Genomic DNA, 18,857 nt, shown 5'->3' on the forward strand with positions numbered 1-18,857 from the left:
GGGACCGGCAGAGGGACCGGCAGAGGGAGCCAGTGCTTGTCCCTTGGACACAAAGGACTATCTCCTGTCACAGGCTCAAAAGGAACTTGGGGTTTTAGCTTTACTAATTGTGTGAATTTTTAAGCTTTGTGGGTTTTAGGTTTAGATGCTTCAAATTTGAGCACAAAACATTCAAACAAACACTTACTGCTCCCTCTTGCTTCCCAAATAACACATACTAACACCCTTCTTGGTCTGTAAAGCAAGCAAGACTCAAAGCCAGTCTACTTTCTGAAAGACCCTGAGTTGGAAAGTGGCTGCAACCCTGACACCACAATCTGCCTGACAGACAGGCTAGCTACAACCTCATCCTCAGTGACACCAGGGACTGAAGGGTTGAAATGAAGTGCTTAAATCAAAGGAAGACACAGCAACACACCAGAACTTGCACTTACGAGACAGTGAGTGTGCACCTTTGGGCAGGTACTCGAACAGAAGTGAGCCATCATCACCGAGCACGTCAGCCTTGAGTGACAGCAGACTATTCTTACTCATGAGTGCAGCTCGAAGATTGGCCACTGCAGTGGCCTGGTGCAGTGCTTCCTCCTTCTCTGGGGTGAGGGGTGGGCCCAAGTAGCTGGTTTCTCCTCCCAGTAGGCCCTCATCAATGTGAGCATAGAGTTCTGCTCTCTCGCCTCGGCTGTCCAAGCTGCTGGCCTCAGTGACTGTCAGGTCCACATCTAGGGATGGATGAACACACAAGTCATTTGGGGATACTTCAACTAGGCAATGAAGACAATTAGGAGAATAAAGCAATAAAGTTTCAGTCCAATCCAGCCCTGTGGACTGAATACTTGCCCAGAGCAACATGAACGCTTGGTATATTGTGCTACTGATCCCACCAACCTAGATCCGTAATATACCACACAGAACAGCAACATTTACAGTCCAGTGGGAGCTTCACTCAGAACCGGGGTAGAAGGCCCTCAATGGGGTACCAAAGACCTGAGCCCAGGCCCAGCTCTGGGGCTACAGGATCTCCTCTTCTCAGAGAACAGGGGGGCATTCAACATGTACCAATAACCATTAGAGCTAAAACTACAAAACTCTTAGAAGAAAAAACTCCATATGGCCTCAGGTTTGACAATGGGTTGTCAAAGCATTAGCAATGAAACATAAAAATTGGGCTTTACCACAGTTAAAAACCTTGTGCCAGGTATGATGGTGTGTGCCTGCAGTTCCAATACTTAGGAGGAAGAGGCAAGAGAACTAGGGAGTTTAAAGTCATCCTTAACTACACCAGACTAGGCTATGTGAGGCTCTATCTCAAAAATAAAACAAAATACAAGATAAATAAATAAAAGCTGATGTGCTTCAATGACAACCCACAGAATGGAGAGAAGGTATACAACTCACAAAGTTTACCTTTACATGTTTGAGACAGGATCTCAAGTATGATACGTCAGTCTCTCTCCACAATGACCTTGAGCTCCTGACCCTCCTCCACCTCCCAAGTCCTGGCACTGCAGGTGTTTGCTACCGTGACTTGTTGACGTGGTCCTAGAACTGAATCTAATTCCTATAAATACTAGGCAAGTACTCTACTGTTGAACCATGTTCCATCCCCAAATTATACAGCTGATAAGACACATATCAAGACTCTAAAATCTCTTATAATTCAATAATAAAGGTAAATAAAAATATGTAGGCGATCTGACTAGACAGTTAATCTAAAGACACAGATGGTCAGTAACCTCACAAAATGACATTAAAGCATCTTTGTCATTAGAGAAATGCAAATTGAAAACATAGAAAGGGTCTGGGGCAATAGCCAGTGGGTTAAGAACACCCCCCACTAAAGCATACAGCTGAGTGTGAATCCCCAGCACTTAGATAAGAAGTCAGGCATGACTGTGGTAAGCGTTTGCCTAGCATACCCAAGGCCCTGAGTTCAACCCCCAGCACTGTAAGAAAAAACAATTTCATGCCTGTGAGGACAGCATCTCCCAAACCAACAGGAAAAAAAAAAGCAAGTTTCACTGAGGAGATGGAGAACCTGGAGTCTCATAACTGAGAACATGATTCATGCAACTCGCTGTGGAAGGTTGGCAGTTTCTCAAATGTGAACTGGCCTAAGGCACTCTGGTTAGAACAGCTAAAGTGACCAAGCAAGGAAATCTGTTTTCCTTTATGTGTGAAAGTAGAGGGGGGGGGTGGTCACAATTGTTCTGAGCCCAACCTGTTACTCTACCCTCCTGCTATAAGGCTTCTGTCCTAGTGAGAAGTCCCCCTGGAAAACAAATGCTAATGACCCCCGGACCCTTTCCCCAGATGCACAAAATACAAAGAAAACACTAGAAACAGATAAAATACCAATGTTTCTATATGCTCAAGGCCTCCTAGGCCATGGCTAATGTCCAGAAAGAAATTCTTTACAGCAATACAAAAAGGAAACTCCACAGTAGAAAAGCCATTCATCACTAGGGAAGTGTCTGGAGCTCCCTAAGATGTACTTTTTATAAAGCTAAAAATCATTCAAATACTTGTGGGAAGCTAGCACTCTGATGACCTAGGATTTAAAAAGACCAGTAAGACATATATCAATATGTCAATACTAGATTTTATTTATTTTGTATGTGTGTTCTGCCTGCATGTATTATGTATACCACGTTTATGCTTGATGCCCACAGAGATCAGGAGAGGGCATCAGATCCCCCTGGAACTGGAGTTACAGATGACTGTGAACCACCATTGGGTTCTAAGAATCAAACCCAAGTCCCCTGCAAGAGCAACAAGTGCCCTTAGCTGCTAAATCATCCCTCCAGACCAAGAGTGTTTAACAACTCAACACTTAGGGATTAGTAAAAAATTGAAGTACATTTCTCGATAGCATCGAACTTGCTGACCCATGAATCTAGAAACAAGAGGATGGTGGGACTTGGACAGCTTCTCTGTCTCTGGCTTCCAGACTTATGCCATTCAGCCAACTGTGACAAGAACTGTCCCTATTCTCTCTAAAACATAGCTCCAAGGCAAACAGATTACTTCCTACAAAGGCAACCAAAACGCTTCTGCGAACTTCCTGAGAGTAGATGTGACCCACAGCATTCTTAGCAAGCTATGGGAGCTGACTGAAGCTCACATGTGACATGGCAGACTGAGTCGCTCACCGTCACTGACTCACGTGCATGAGACAAATAGATTTGGTGATACTTTGATATGTTGAAAAATAAGGTAGGATTTCCCATAAGTAGATTTTTTAGACTTATTTAATTTATGCACATGAGTGGTCTGCTTGCATGTTATGTATGTGCAATATGCATGTGCCTAGTGCTTGCAAAGGTCAGAAGGGAGCACTGAGTTCCTTAGAACTTAAGTTACAGATAATTGTGAACCACCATGTTGGTACTGGGAACTTGAACCTGGATCCTCTGCAAGAGCACCAAGTGCCTTTAACCACTGAGCTGTCTCTCCAACCCTTAAGTGGAAAGCATTTAATAAAACAGAACAAAATGTTAACAACTGGAAAATTCAGCATCACATAAATCCATTATTTCATTTTGTCAGCTTAAAAATTTTTTTTTATTATAGGAAACCAGGTTTTGCTAATAGGCCAGGCCATCTACAAACTGCCTCAGCCTCTGGTATGCTGGGATTACAGGTATGTGGTATGCCACTATATTTGCTTCAACTTTTCCTTAATTATAAATTGTCCTGTAATAGAACATTAGAGTTACAAACAATATTGTTCTAGTCATAAGCTCCAGCTTATTATGTGTGTATTATACCTCATAGTTCTCAACAAAGAGCTTGCCTCATCATACGCTTGCCCACAAGAAAGCTGACAACAGCCTGACCTGATGTCATAGTCTGATCCCCAGAGCCTGTGATTATGTCACCTTCTGAGGAAGTCAGCAGGGATGGCAAGAAAGGCAGACTATCTCAGGCCTGAACTGGAATCACAACATTTTTTAGCAGCAGAAGGGAAAGCAGGAGAATTAAAAGGAATGAGAATAGAGGGAGGGTAGGAGTGGAGTGGGCCGTTAGCCGAGGGCTGCAGAAAATCCATGACTCCTGGAGCTGCAGGTAACTCAAATGTGTTGCTTTAAGCCACAAAACAGTGGCTCACCTTATACAAAGGCTGGGGTCCTAAAGTGCCAGCTGTGGTAGTCCAAACAGTCTAGTAATGTGTCTGTATCTCAGTGAGCTACATTCATGGGGGAGGCGTCAACTCACCAGGAGAGTAAAGCCCTGACTGGAGCACAGTTGCACAGTTGCCCACTGCTAGTGTGAAAACAGGACAAAGGCTAGGCCATGTGAATCAGCTCTGGGATAGGCGATCCCCCAAGATGCAGATTGGAGGTGCTGGCCATCTGGGTGAGCTGCAGGGTTAACAGCTTTCCGTGGTTCTGCATGTCTGTTGTAGAAGGTTGCCCTTATGATCTAAAAGCTATTACTATCTTAGTGAACCTTAAGACTGGGCTTGCTGATGCTTCCTCATAGAAGAAAGCATCTCTTTGTCAGATAAATTTAATTCTTTATATGGTCTTGTGATCTCAAAAAAGTGATAAGGCACATGGTGTGTCAAAGGTTAACTGAGTAAGGGACTCCATCTACGATAGTCATCATCCAGCTCAGTAGGAATTTTTGGTGATGTGGCTCTTTTAGAATCGCTCCTGCTGCTAAAAGTAGCCCTTACCCATGCTATATAAGTAAGCCCAATGAAGTCATTGGTTCACCAAATTTGACTTTGATAGAATTTCTTTGGGTTGCTCTTGATGTCCTATTTGCAGCAAGAACATTGTTCACAACTCTCCACAGTAAGTTCACCCAATAACTGACACCTCAGGGTTTTGTTTTGTTTTGTTTTTCTCTAAGATTTGTTTATTTTTGCCAGGCAATGTGGCACATGCCTTTGACCCCAGCACTCGGGGGACAGAGGCAAGCGAATCTCTGAGACTGAGGCAGGCCTGGTCGACAGACTGAGTTCTAGGACAGCCAGAGCTACACAGAGAAACCCTGTCTTCAAAAACAGATAAAGACAAATAGATGAATAAGACTTATTCTTATTTAAGATACATGGGTGTTTTGCCTGTACGGTGTGCATGAGGTGTCTGTGGAGTCAGAGTGGCATTATCTGCTATGGAACTGGAGATGCAGGCATCTGTGAACACAGTGGATGGTAGGAACCAAACCCGGATCCTCTGTAAGAGCAAAAGTGCCTTTAGACACTGAGCAGTCACGGCTTGCAGTAACCTCAGTTTTAAAATGACTTTGATTATCTTTTGTCATTTTCTTTTATCTTGTGATAGTAAGGATCAATTCTGGGACCTCTTCCACTGAACCTTAAAAGTCCTCAAAGAAAGCCTTCAAATTAGCACATAAATTATACCAGACATAGGGGGTTTAAGCCTACAGTCCCAGCACCCAGGCGGCTGAGGGAGGAGGATCAATTCAAGGCCAGCCTGGGCTATGTGAGAACCTGTATCAGGAGTTAAGGGGCTGGAGAGGAGATTGCTCAGAATTAAGAGTGCTGGCTGCTCTTTTAGGACCAAAATTCAGACAAAATACCCATACTCATAAAATACAATAGTAAGTTTTTGTTTTCTTTTGTTTTTGAGACAGGGTTTCTCTGTGTAGCTTTGGCTGTCCTGGAACTCACTCTGTAGACCAGGCTGGCCTTGGACCCAGAGATCAGTAGCCAACCTCTGCCTCCTGAGTATTAAAGGTATGTGTGCACCACCACACCCAGCAACAATAATAAGAAAACATTAAGTTTAACAACAGCATAAATAAATTCATTAGATATAAGTTTACCAACTGACTTCTCACTTATATATCCATGTTTTAATCTGAATTACTATAGATTGTGGAGCCTTGGAAAAAATTAAATTACCTAAGCAAATTCCTTGATTTATATGAGGCATGCTGTTAAGGCATGCAGCATCACTGGCTACTCTGGGCACCAGCATCAGCACAGCTCTTCTGTGGCATAGTCTATGCATTCTAAAAAAAACAGAAGAGAATAAAACTCGAAGCTCATATGAAAACAGGCCCCAACCAGATAGGCAGGTCTTATAGGAGCTGCTAGAGGAGAACCTACCTCCTGGCATATGACTAAAAGGCAGTGTCTCCCTGTAGGAACCTTTACAACGATGCCTCTTCACCTAAAGTACAGCATGGTGATCAAACTGCAGACCAGCAATACAGCAGGAAATTAACCACAGGAAGCCCATGCCTTTAATCTCAGCTCTTGAGATGTGGAGGAGTTCAATGCCAGCCTGGGCTACAGAGTGAGATCTGCTATTGACACAAAGCAAAACAAACAAGAAATACCACCACAGACAAGCGCTGCTCAGCTCAAGGTGACGATCCCACCAACTTGGCATCTTAGCAGAACCAGAAAATCCCTGCAGAGTCTGAGGTGCCAGATCTCTGCCTACTGTCAACTCAACATGTGGCTGCTGGGGTCCCAGAAGCATATCCCTTCACACAGCTGTCCTGTCTTTTCATTCCTCAGCCCAGGTGACACGTTCCACCAGACCAGGAGTCATATTTAGACTCTTCGGGTGAGGTCCACACACTACCAACTCTGCCAGGTACCCTGGGGTGGCCAGACACTTGCCTCAACGGTCTCCTCATCTCAAAGAATGTTCTGTGAACCCTGTTGAGTTCGCCCTTGGCAAACTCAATGTTTTTAGAAAACACCATGACAAAAGAAATACTTCCATTAGAGCTCAGCCCGAAGAGAGAAGGACAATGAGACCCTTCAGTGCCACCAGGCTCTGGCCAAGGACTGCTTAGCAATGCAAAAGCATGGTTGTGGGACTGAGCCCACCTGTCCCCTCATCCCCGTACAGGAAAAGTCATTTTGTATAAACTGGGACTATCAGAAGCTAAGTAGACCCTGGAGCTCAGCCTTTTATAAACACTCCTGTAAAACTCCATGTTTCTGACCGATGCTTTCACTTGCTCCTTATTCTTGCCTACTTACTGTTCTATGGCAAAGGCACTGTCCTTCCCAGGATTGGCAGGTGGGTGTGATCAACTTTTCCACCTCAGTGCCAGGTCCTCCTTTCCAACAAAACCACCCCAAAAAGAGCAATTTTGCCTTTCTGGTCACCAGCTGCCACCCTAAACACTATAACATGGCCCAGTCAGAAATGACTTAAGGAGGTCTGTCAGTCATGTTTTGGAGGAAAACCACACAGGCAAGATGACGAGCAGAGGTGGAGTAAGGCGAAGCCCAGACAGCACTAAGGAACGTGAGGTGTGGGTCGGCTGAGCCAGGTGGCGTCACCTTCCCCTCAAAGCTACTGAGTATTTTCTTCACAGAGATCAATTCCAGAGGAAAACAGAAGAGAAGTGAATCTGGGGACAAGGGAGGGGAGGGTCTGGGAGGAGTGGTTGGAAAGGAAACTGCAATTGGATGTAATGTATGAGAGAAGAACAAATTAAAAAAAATAAAGATGACCATTTTTTTTTTTATGTTGTCTAAATGACAGTGTGAAAAGGTGACTTTATCAACAGCGTAGCAAATGTCCAAGCCTAGTCAGCACCAGGGCAGCGGGGATGCTCTTCACAACCATGAAATCTGTATGTGTGCGACAGAGGTGCACTCACATGGTTGTACCCTCTAAGTCTTCCTATGTGTGTTGTGTGGACCAGGATGGCTGTGGTAGTCTAGAAGACTCTGAGCCCTCCCTTTAGCTCCCATCCACTGCTAAATGAGATAGGAAGAGAAATGTAGGCTGCATCTGATCCAGAGAGGAACAGAAAGAGGCTCATCCTGAAAGCCCATGTCATCCATCCCCCACAGAGTGTGGTGACACTCATCCTCAAATCCCTCATCTTCAGCTGGAGCTACACTGAGGTCCTGATCGACTCCAACATGAGGAGGTTCAATCTTCCGAAAGTCCAGTACATTAATTCAACAAAACTTTAACTTTAAAATAGCCTCACATTTTGATTCTTGCGATATATTTTAGGAAGAAGTATAGCTGGGGGCCCTGGAGTGTTTCTTCACTGTGCCTGAGCTGGTTACTACTTCAGCTCCTAGAAGCATCACTAGCTACCGTGAGAATCACCACTGACTTCTCTTTGCAGATGGGTCAGGGGAGGCTCCACCCTAGGAGTTCCAGGGAAGACTAATGAGCCTCCAGCCAGAAGGCTTGCCTGTGTCCATCACACGGCTACGTACAACTCATATGCTTATTTAAGGCAGTTTCCACCAGCTAGCACATAAATGAGATCAGTTTTAACACTGATTTTTCAGACACATGTGTTATAATGCATTTTTGTTTTAAAAATCACTTGTAAAAGTTAAGTGATGCAGGGACCAGGATGGGGACACACAGAGAGGACATAGCAAGTGGTCAGGACCTGCCTGAAGGTTTCACATCTGAGCAACTGCTCACAAAGTCCTAAATGGCACCTGACATGTGTCTGTCTGCATGATGTATGTCTTTAGAAAAGAGCCGTTTCTCCTACTATAAATATATATCAATCTCTAACTCTTTAATGAAAACAAACTGACCTCCAGCAAGTGTCATGATTTATGTTTCCTAATCTTAATCTGAGAGCCAGGGTGGCAGAGGCTCAACGAATGACACATTACCATGACACGCAGGAAGCATCCCACGCTGCAGCCTACATCTCACATCCTTATCTCAGCCTTCAGAATCCCCAAGCAAAGGCAGTTCACAGTTGCCTTGGCAACCCAAGGATTTAAGACTAAGGAAAGTATACAGCCAAAATCACTTGTTGGATTCTGAAAACACCTTCTGCTCACTGGCTGCATTTGAAACCTTCAGCCCACAGGCTCTGGACTTGTTCCACTTCCTAATTTACCATTGACTCCCATGGCATACATGCCCCCAGCATTGTCACTTGCAGGGTAACTCACTGGGCATACACACGTATTCTGAGACAAGTGGAGGATGGCTCCCAACATCCCCGAGCCTCAAAATGTAGCCCAAAAGTCTCAGCATTCACCAGGTTTGGATCAAAACTGATAAAAGATCGTAAGCAAATCCAGTAGGCAGGCATCGCATCCATGGCTACTGTCTCAAGTAGCTCTCCAAAGACAATTAGCAGGAAATGGCTGAGATTCTTCTGATTCAGCTCAGTCCATCCCTAGGGAGCATGGGGGCTACTCTGAGACATGTGTACGTGTCAGGAGATATCTGTGGCTGTCACAACTCTGACAAATGCTACTGATACCTTGTCAGTACAGCCCAGGGACTCTGTTAAATATCTTCCCATCCTCGGGACACCCAACAAAGAAAATGACTCAGGAGCAATGCTAAGCTAAACCAACTTTTACAAACATTTCAGTCTAGCTCTGGACTCTGTAGTTCAGTATTGGAAATATAGGGCAATGGAGAACTTTAAAAATAAAACTGAAGTGTGTATAGAGAAATGGTTCAGCAGTTAAGAGCACTTGTTCTCGCAGAGGATTCAGGTTCAGTTCCCAGTACTGGTATGGTGACTCACAACCACCTTTTCCAACACCCACTTCTGACATCTGATCTCAGTGAGCATTAAGCATGCATATGATGCACATATACACATACAGGCAAAACATCCATACATATAAAATAAAAATTGAAAGTCCCAATTTGTATTGCATGTATTTGTGTATGTGCCCATGCAGAGATCAGAGGACAACTTGGAGGAGTTGGTTTTCTCTCTCTCCTTCCATCTCTATGGAAGTCTCAGAAATCACACTCAGTTTGTCCAGCTTGTAAGACAAGAGCCTTTGTACTCTTGGCCTTGTTAATCAGCCCTGAGAACTTGAATGAGTAAGAGCAACACAATGTCAAAGCAAAGAGGCCTTCCAGCACAGGGCTGCAGCGGGCTACAGAGTCCTGATGGATGGCTACAGTTTCCATTCTCAGTCCCTACACTATGGTTCACAACCTTCGGTAACTCCAGTTCCAGTGTATATGATACCCTCTGTTGAATTCCACCAACACCAAGCACACACATGGTGCACACACATAAGCACCAGCAAAACATTCACACAATGCTGGGTATGCCTTTTTTAATCCCGGCACTCAGGAGGCAGAAGCTGGCCTCTTAAACTGTGAGTTTGAGACAAGCCTGGTCTACAGAGTGAGTTCCAGGACAGCCAGGGTTATAACACAGAGAAACCCTGTCTCAAAAAGCAAAAAATAAAAACAACAAAAGGGAAAAAAATCATACAATATAAATAAATCTTATTTTTTTAAGTTCTAGAGAAGGATAGCAGTCCAACATGAATGTACTTAAGTTTTAAATATTTATAAGGAGGAGGGGGCTGGAGAGAGGGTTAAAAGTAAACTGTTCTTGTAGAGGACCCAACATCCATGTTGGGCAGCTCACATCTGCTTTTGGCCTTCAAGGATACCTAGACTCATGTGCACATATAATTCCCATTCCCCCTCATACACATATAATTAAAAATAAAATAAAGAGATAAAACTTTGGTCTGGCGAGACAGCTCAGCAGTTAAGAGTGCTTGCTGCTCCTCTAGAGGACCCAGGTTCAATTCCTAGCACCCACATGACAGCTCACAACTGTCTGTAGCTCCAGTTCCAGGGATCCATTTAATCAGGCATGCACGTGGTACATGTATCTGTGCATGCCAGTTAAATACCCACACACATAATACAAATAAATCTTCACCAAAAGAAAAAGAAAAGTGTAAAATGTAAGTACAGGTGGTGGTATACGAGTCTGAATATGGATGGTCACAGAAGCAGATATATCAGACCGCTCTGAAGCTAGAGTTACAGGTGATTGTGAGCTGCCAGACAAGGATGTTAGGAATTGAACTTGGGCCCTCACAACTTGTGATAACTTGTGATGTGAGACACATTCGTCCCTCAGTGTAATGCTGTTTTCAGTTACAGTTTGAGGCAGCAAGAACATGAAAACCAAATACTGCAAGAGCCAAGCCGAAGTCTGTGGTGGGGAACAGAGCTGAGACCAGCTCTAGTCTGACTCTGGGTAACCCTGGCAGTACCAAGGAAAGGTCCAGTGCACAAAGAAAAGCAGCCAACTCAACCTGACTCCCTACTGTTCCAGAAACAGACCCTGTGATAGCTGATCTTGTTAGCTTCATGGAAACCCCTCTCAGGCAGCTTCCACAGCTAAGTATTCATGTGACGGACACACAGGGTGGTTAGGGACCCAAAGTCATCTTAGTCTTTGAGTTATGCAGAGCACATTCCCTGCAGTCATAGTAACTTACAGTGTTAGAAGGTGACCATGAGGGGCGGTGGCTCACACCTTTAATCCCAGCACGTAGGAGGCAGAGGCAGGTGGATCTCTGAGCTTGAGGCCAGCCTGGTCTACAGAGTGAGTTCCAGGATAGCCAGGGCTACACAGAGAAACCTTGTCTCGTACGTAAAACAAAACAAAAACTATAAATAAGGTGCTGATAGGACGCCACTGGTGAGAACATGGGCAGGTGCCACTTCTCCAACATTCATGAGGTCATCAGCACAGTGGCCTGGGCTGCCTACACCCAGCCTGCCACAACAAAGGCTTACTTGAGTCTCGGCTGCTGAAAGGCCATCCTGATGTGGGCAGGAATGAGGGTACCGGAGAGCCAGCCTGGCTGTCCTCCTCCACCTGCTGTGTGATGTGTCGGACAGTCTCTTTGTTTTTCCGATTCTTCCTTCGGCCTGTGAGCTGCCAGCCATCCCCAGAACCCTGCTCCAATAAAGAGTTCTGTATTGCAGTGTCCTTGGAAGATGGAAGCTCACTCCCTCCATAATGTGATGGTGAAATCTGTTCTTCCTTGATGCGCAGAGACCCATAGCCTACATCTCCAGGCCACAAAGGCTGTGAGGAAACGTCATCAGGGCCATCAGCTTTGGGTTCCTGGTCCTCCTTCCCATAGCTGCTTCCCCCTTCATGACTGCTGGCAATGGCAGAGTCTCCAGAAGAATTGGCAGGACTTGTTCTCCGAGCCAACCATGGGGAGATGCTCCTTCCAGCCATCACAGCTGAGATCAGCGCCTCTGTGCTGTTGCTAGCTGGGGTACCAATCTCAAACTCGGAGAGTTCATCTGAGGCATCTGACTTTATGCTGATGTCCAGTGCAGCCTTGATGAAGTCATGGCAGGCCTGCACAATGTCAGTCATCTGTAGGAAGCTGGCGGCTGACATCACCTCGATGACATTCCTACTGGTGAGAGCCAGGTGGGCGGAGTACATGAAGTCAATAATGGCCTTGAAGCCCTGGGCTGTAACAATGTCCAAGTGCGTGACGGTGGCCTGGTCAGATGTCTTCTGTACCTGGCAGTACAGTGTCTTAAAGTAGCGGCTGCTCCCAAGCAAGACGTTCTTGTGTGCCTTGAAGACCTTGCCTTCCACCACAACGCATACATCACACAGGACTCCGTGCTGCCTCTGCTCATTGAGCTCTCGAAGCAGATGCCGGTAGTGAGAAGTGATTTCCATATCTTCCTTTCTGTTGTTCATCGGGGAGTCTTGCTTCTGTGTCTTCTATAGACTCTGTGGGGAGAAGGAGAAAACAGTTACCCACACATAAAAAAGATAATTGCTGTGAAATCATTCCAGGTAAATGGCAGCAGCGGACATGCAGAGGGTTAGTATCCCAGCACACAGGCTGCCAGGACAGAGCCGAGGCAGTGGGGACAGATGCTGACAGCAGACCTCATCATCACAGGCTCCGCACATGTGCGCTAAGGAGGTATGAGGTCGTGACCCACTCAAACAGCAAATGGCAGGGGGCACCAGCCCTGTCTCTGGGCAAGACATCTGAAGCACTTTTAGGACCATAATGGACTTGAAGTTCTAGAGAGAATTTTGCACACAACAGCCAAAATATCCAGACAAAATAAAACTGCCCACAGTAGACAAAGTTGTTTTCTCACCCAAACTGAAAAACTAGGTTAAACAACCTAGCCTGCAGTCTTCATCCCTCTCATTTGATGAAATAAAGCCAGGCAATGCTGGCACATGCCTTTAATCCCAGCACTCAGAAGGCAGAGGCAGGTGGACCTCCGAGTTTGAGGCCATCCTGGCCTACAGAGGGAGTTCCTGGACAGCCAGAGCTCTATGAAGAAACCCTGTCTTGAAAAACCAAAACTAAAATAATAAATAAAAAGAAACATCGTCACCGCCCCATAGAGAGCAAGAATTCACAGCAGACAGCCACAGAATTAGACCCAAAAAGTTTCCAAACTTCTGGATTTATACAGCTGTAGAGATTCTGTTAGGGTTATTCGCTATCAAGTCCCTTGGGTGGGCTTGACCATAGCTCAGCTCATCAGGGGCTTCCAGAGTCCCTGGAACATAGCAAAACAATTAGATTTTCCTAGTTATCCCCACAGCAAAGGAACCACAGAATACATGGTGACTCCCTAACTCAGTCACTCTCACCATTTCTCACGTTACATCTGCTGTGGCTGCTGTAACCCAGGCTGCAACACTTAAGTTCGGATACAAAAAATCAAGCCCTTTGCCTTGCTCCCACCTTGGGTGCTGCTAGCAAACTCTAGTGTTCTGTGGCTTGTGGTAATATCATCCCATCTCTACCTGCTTGCTCTGAGTCCAAATTTCCTCTTTATGTAAGGACACCCCTCATAGTGGGACCCAGAGCCTCCTCAAATGACCTCATCTTCATTAATTAGATCTACAGCAATAATATTCCCAAAGGCGGTTACATTCTGAGGCGCTGGGGGTGGTAAGAATTTTGACACCTGAATTATTTGAAGATAAATCTGATCCCTAAGACTGCCTGAAAGGGGAAAAACATTACACAGATCATCTGTCCCCTGTAAGCATTCCACATTCCCAGCAGAGCAGCAAATGGTTGTGCTCACTAAAAACTCAGGTGACAGCAGATGCTGGTGAGGATATGGACAAAGAGGAACACTCCTCCATTGTTGGTGGGATTGTAAGCTGATACAACCACTGTTTAAATCAGTCTGGTGGTTCCTCAGAAAATTGGACATAGTATTACCTGAGGACCAGCTATACCACTCCTGGGCATATACCCAAAAGATGCTCCAACATATAACAAGGACACATGCTCCACTATGTCCATAGAAGCCTTATTTATAATACCAGAAGCTGGAAAGAACCCAGATGTCCTTCAACAGAGGAATGGATACAGAAAATGTGATATATTTACACAATGGAGTACTTACTACTCAGCTATTAAAAACAATGACTTCATGAAATTCTTAGGCAAATGAATGGAAGTAGAAAATATCATCCTGAGTGAGTTAACCCAATCACAAAAGAACACACATGGTATGCACTCACTGATAAGTGGATATTAGTTCCAAAGCTCAGAATACCCAAGATACAATTCACAGAACACACGAAGCTCAAGAAGAAGGAAGACCAAAGTGTGGGTGTTTCAGTCTTTCTTAGAAGGCAGAACAAAATACTCATAGGAGGAAATACAGAGACAAAGTGTGGAGCAGAGACTGAAGGAAAGGGCATTCAAAAGAGCCTGACAAATACAGAGGCAGATGCTCTCAGCCAACCATTGGACTGAGAATGGGATCCCCAATGGAGGAGTTAGAGAAAGACTGAAGGAGTTAAAGGGATTTGCAACCCCATAGGAAGAACAATATCAACCAACAAGTCCCCCAGAGCTCCCAGGGACTAAGCCACCAACAAAAGAGCACACATGGAGGAACCATGGCTCCAGCCGCATATGAAGCGAAGGATGGCCTTGTCAGACATCGGTGGGAAGAGAGGCCCTTGGTCCTGTGAAGACTCGATGCTCCAGTGTAGGGGAATGCCAAGGTGGGAAGGAGAGAGGAAGTTGGTTGGTGGGTGGGTGGGTGGGGAAGCACCCTCATAGAGGCAGGGGAGGGGAGATGGGATAGGGGGATTCTGGAGGGGAAACCAGGAAAGGAGATAACATTTGAAATGTAAATAAAGTATCCAATGGAAAAAAAATGACAAAATGTTCTTCTTAGAAAGGAGTTACTCTAGATGGAATCCTTCCCTCAGGGAGCTTCCAATGGACTCTCCACGCAGCCCCTCTAGTCAGGACAGGGACGTAGTCATCTTTTTTTTTTTTTTTTTTTTTTTAAAACTCTTTTCATTCTGGTATTGTTGGAGACTGACCCCAGGGCCTCATGTATGCTAGGGAAGTATTTTATCACTGAGGTATAACTCCAGCCTTTTTTTTTTTTTTCCTTCTAAAACAGATTTGTATGTCATCCTTGTACAGAGGCTATACTAATCTCTGTATTATTCTCATTCTGCTAAAACAAGCACTCTAGCCCATTTTTTAGATAGAGTATCACTATATATTTCAAGGTCAAATTCTCAGGTCCTCCAGCTTCAGTCTCCTGAGAGTTAGGATCACAGGTATACACCCCCAGGCCCAGCACCATCTCTTCTTGACTAAGTGAAATGTGTTTCAACTCTGTACCCTCCCCAAGCCACCACCTGAAATAACCTGTCATATGTCTCCAGTGGGGGAAGCAGTAACTCTGTGTTCTGTCTTACAGGCTGGGAGAGTAAGGCAGAAAACTGTTCCTTCCTTCTCAGATTGCTAGGGTCCCCAACTCCTTTCCTCCCTCCCTCCCTCCCTCCCTCACTCCCTCCCTCCGTCCCTCACTCACAGGAAGGTTCCAAGATTTCTTCTCACCAGGCCTGAGGGGTGTATGTAGACTGTCCCACCCTTATCTGTCTTCCTTCTGCTGATGTCAGTCAGTATGAGTGAATCTGCAGAGTCCCAACATGGCAGCCTAAGCTCCCAGTGATACCATACAAACTATCTCCTCATCCTGAAGAGTCACTCCGCAGCAGGGCCCTGGGCAGGTTCTAAGGTTGTGGCTTTGAACAAGACCTTCCTTGTCCTACCTTATCTGTCTCCAGACTTGAAGGCTGTGGTTGAAGTGTTCCTACCACACTGGCATTTGGGCCGAGGTGTGGCTTTATTTTGCATGAGGCTCTATCTCCCTCAGGTGAGCTCATGTTGGAAGAGGAGATCAAAGCTTATTTAAAATGGAAGAAATCACTAGTTGGTATCAGCTGATGCCTATAGTCCACAGCAAGTGACAGAGAAGTGACAATGGACATTAGAAACTTCAAGTATCCTACATTGAAACCAGAAAGTGTATGTTTCATTACTTATTTACTTTAGACATGATCTCAATACGTATCTCTGGCTGACCTGAAACTTGTGATTTAGACCAAGATGGCTTCAAACTCACAAAAACCCTGTTGCTTCTGCCTCCCAAGTGCTGGGATTAAAGGTATATGCTACCTCACCCAACCCATGCCTATTTTTTTATATGAGAAATAATTATTTCCCACACATACTAAGCAGATTACTTTGTTTTAAATGACGACATGCACATGTGAGTATGAGCATCTTTGGACTCCAGAAGAGGCGTCAGATCCTGGATCTCCTGGAGTTAGAGTTGCAGGCAGCTGTTAGACCACTTGATGTGGGCACTGGAAATCACACTTAGGTCTTGTAAAAGAATACTGTCTACTCTTAACTGCTGAGCCATCTTCAGCCCCCATAACAGATTCTTAGGGATGGGGATAAGACTTAGTGGTAGATGATTAGAATGTGTAAAAACCTAGGTTCCATCTCTAGCAGAAAGAAAAGAGAGTAAGGAATAAGGGTGGGGGGGATAAATATGAATTAAGGTTTTCTTTAGGAAATAAAATGAACTACCTCCTCCTAAGGTTTGTATTTCTAAAATAATTTCAACATAAACTGGAAATTACTAATGTATTGTTATCCTATCAGGAAACTTAAAAGCAGCAGTACATTTGTAGGTTTTGTGGTAAGAAAAGGGGTAAGTTTTCATTTAGGAGAAGAGTCAGTTGTAAGTGAAATGGTAGAGACAGATGATCATTATGGAGGTTGGTCCGTCTTGGGCATGCACAGGAGAAGCAGTTTCCCAAAGGCCAAGAGGTTTGACGGGAGCGATTTAGGTCTCTCAGCATCAAAAGGACATGTGTGGATGTCATGCCAACGTCATCAAAGCAGAATTACCACAGCTGCTCATCTTCTTCCATTTAACAACTGAGGTTTGGAACTGAAAGCTTCTTGCACTGGGCACCTGGAGTGGTATTATATAGTGATCAGACAAATGAGACACTGTCTACAAGCTAGGCTTCCTACATCTCTGTGGAGAGGACAGATGCCTGCTCAGGTGATCTGCTCATGAGACACACCTGTGAACGGACAAGAAGAATTTGTGTTGCTGTACTGCAGTGAAAAACAGAGAAATAGAAATGTGCTTTTATTTTAACTCCAGATTGTGGGGACAGGAAGCCGTGTCAGACCGTCTGCAGCAGCTGCCTATGATTTGCCTGGTGCTCTAGCAGAGGCATGATTTTGCCAGCTGCAAATAGTTACTGTGATTGTGTGATGCTTGGAATTGTGGGTGATTTTCAGAGGGCCTATAAATGCTGGGGGGGGGGTCGTTGTTAAATAGTCACTCGAAAAGGAGAAACGATAAGACATTAGATATCCTGATGGTGAAGATCAAACTTGCCCCAAGGAACTTGACACCCCCAATCAGCAGGAAGTAGACATCCCCATTCCAACCCCTGACTTTATTCAGGGATGTCTTTCCTTTCTATCCTTTTTTCTTTTATCTAGTGTTAGGGGGTTGAAAGGGTGGAAGAAAGAAGAACCCACAAAGTAGTAAAACATTAGATAGGACCACAGAGGAGCACCTTACCATCACCACAAGGACACAGGTGCCAAATCAGTACAAGGGCTGGGGAGTCAAGGAGCTGTTTGGAGTGGATGCTACCCCAATGTGCTGATACAGAAGAATCATAAACGTCAGTGGTTTTCTTTCCCTACAGCTACTCTGGTACCTGCTTGATACACAGCTCATTTACTTTAAGATACTTCAGGGTCTCTCTATGTAGTCCTGGCTGTCCTGGAATTCACCATGTAGACCAGGCTGGTCTTGAGCTCTGGGATTAAGGTTGTGTGCTGCCACAGTCACCTATGCCTCAGTTTTGAATAGAAGCCCTTAAACAGGCTTTACAACAGTTCACTAAAACAGCCTGAATTCACTCTAGATTCCAACCCGAATATACCAATCTGCTAAAGTCACACCACCCTGATTAACTGACAAGGACCCGTGAAATTCTCCACTCAAAACAAACTCTCAGGGCACTGTGGACAATGCAGATATATAATGAGTCCAAAGAATGGAGGGTAGCAGCCAAAGGCCTGTCTTATGCCAGCCAAGAGGGTGCCTGACCTTTCTGTGTGTGTCACTTTAAACCACAGACAAGAGAACGTGGAGTTTGACTCTACACCAAAGCTGAGGAATGAGAAACTTATGACACTGGAGGCTCCAGCCAGGTGCCCACACACCCAAATGGAGACAGCAAGTGTGTGCTAGCTCTCTTCAGTCATGTTAGCCAGGCAGTGAGGCCCTGGGACCTGACATCTCCTACAGAAGAAACCACATGCAAACACAAACCTCTCAGATGTGAGACACGGAGTATGATGTTCAGTGAAGCTGGGGGAGGAGTGACAGGTTCAGTCATGTGCACCCTTTATTCTCCAACGATTAGGGTTATATCTGGGCAGGAACAGAACTCTGTTTATCCAGCACTAATGGTAAAGGATCCTCAGCCATAAAAAGTTACAAGCAGGGCTAAAGAGCTATGTCTCTCAGAGGTTAAGAGCATTTGCCACTCTTGAACAGGACCTGACTTTGCTTCCAAGCACCTGTAACACTTTTAACTGCAGCCCCAAGGAACCTGACGTCCTCTTCTGGCTTCTTGGGCATGCAGTAGTATAGGGTCGCATATATATACATGTAAGTAAAAATAATAAAATAGTTTTTTAAAGTTATAAGCAGGAGATATCCTACTGCAGACGTGTTACCGATCATCCACCC

The 18,857-nt window shown here is 45.0% G+C and overlaps 1 protein-coding gene across 1 annotated transcript in view; it reads right to left on the bottom strand.

The window, feature by feature from the left end:
* Positions 1-18,857, bottom strand: part of ZBTB46 (zinc finger and BTB domain containing 46) — a 66,513-nt gene that overhangs the window by 25,744 nt on the left and 21,912 nt on the right. Inside the window, exons 2-3 of the mRNA XM_080925155.1 lie at positions 11,517-12,486; positions 435-719 (exon numbers count right to left, since the gene is read on the bottom strand). Of these exons, the coding sequence (XP_080781281.1) occupies positions 435-719; positions 11,517-12,453 (1,222 nt within the window). The 5' untranslated portion in view covers positions 12,454-12,486. The remainder of the gene's footprint in view (positions 1-434; positions 720-11,516; positions 12,487-18,857) is intronic.

This window comes from Micromys minutus (genome assembly GCF_963924665.1).
Source record: "Micromys minutus genome assembly, chromosome: 11".
Taxonomy (NCBI): Eukaryota; Metazoa; Chordata; class Mammalia; order Rodentia; family Muridae; genus Micromys; species Micromys minutus.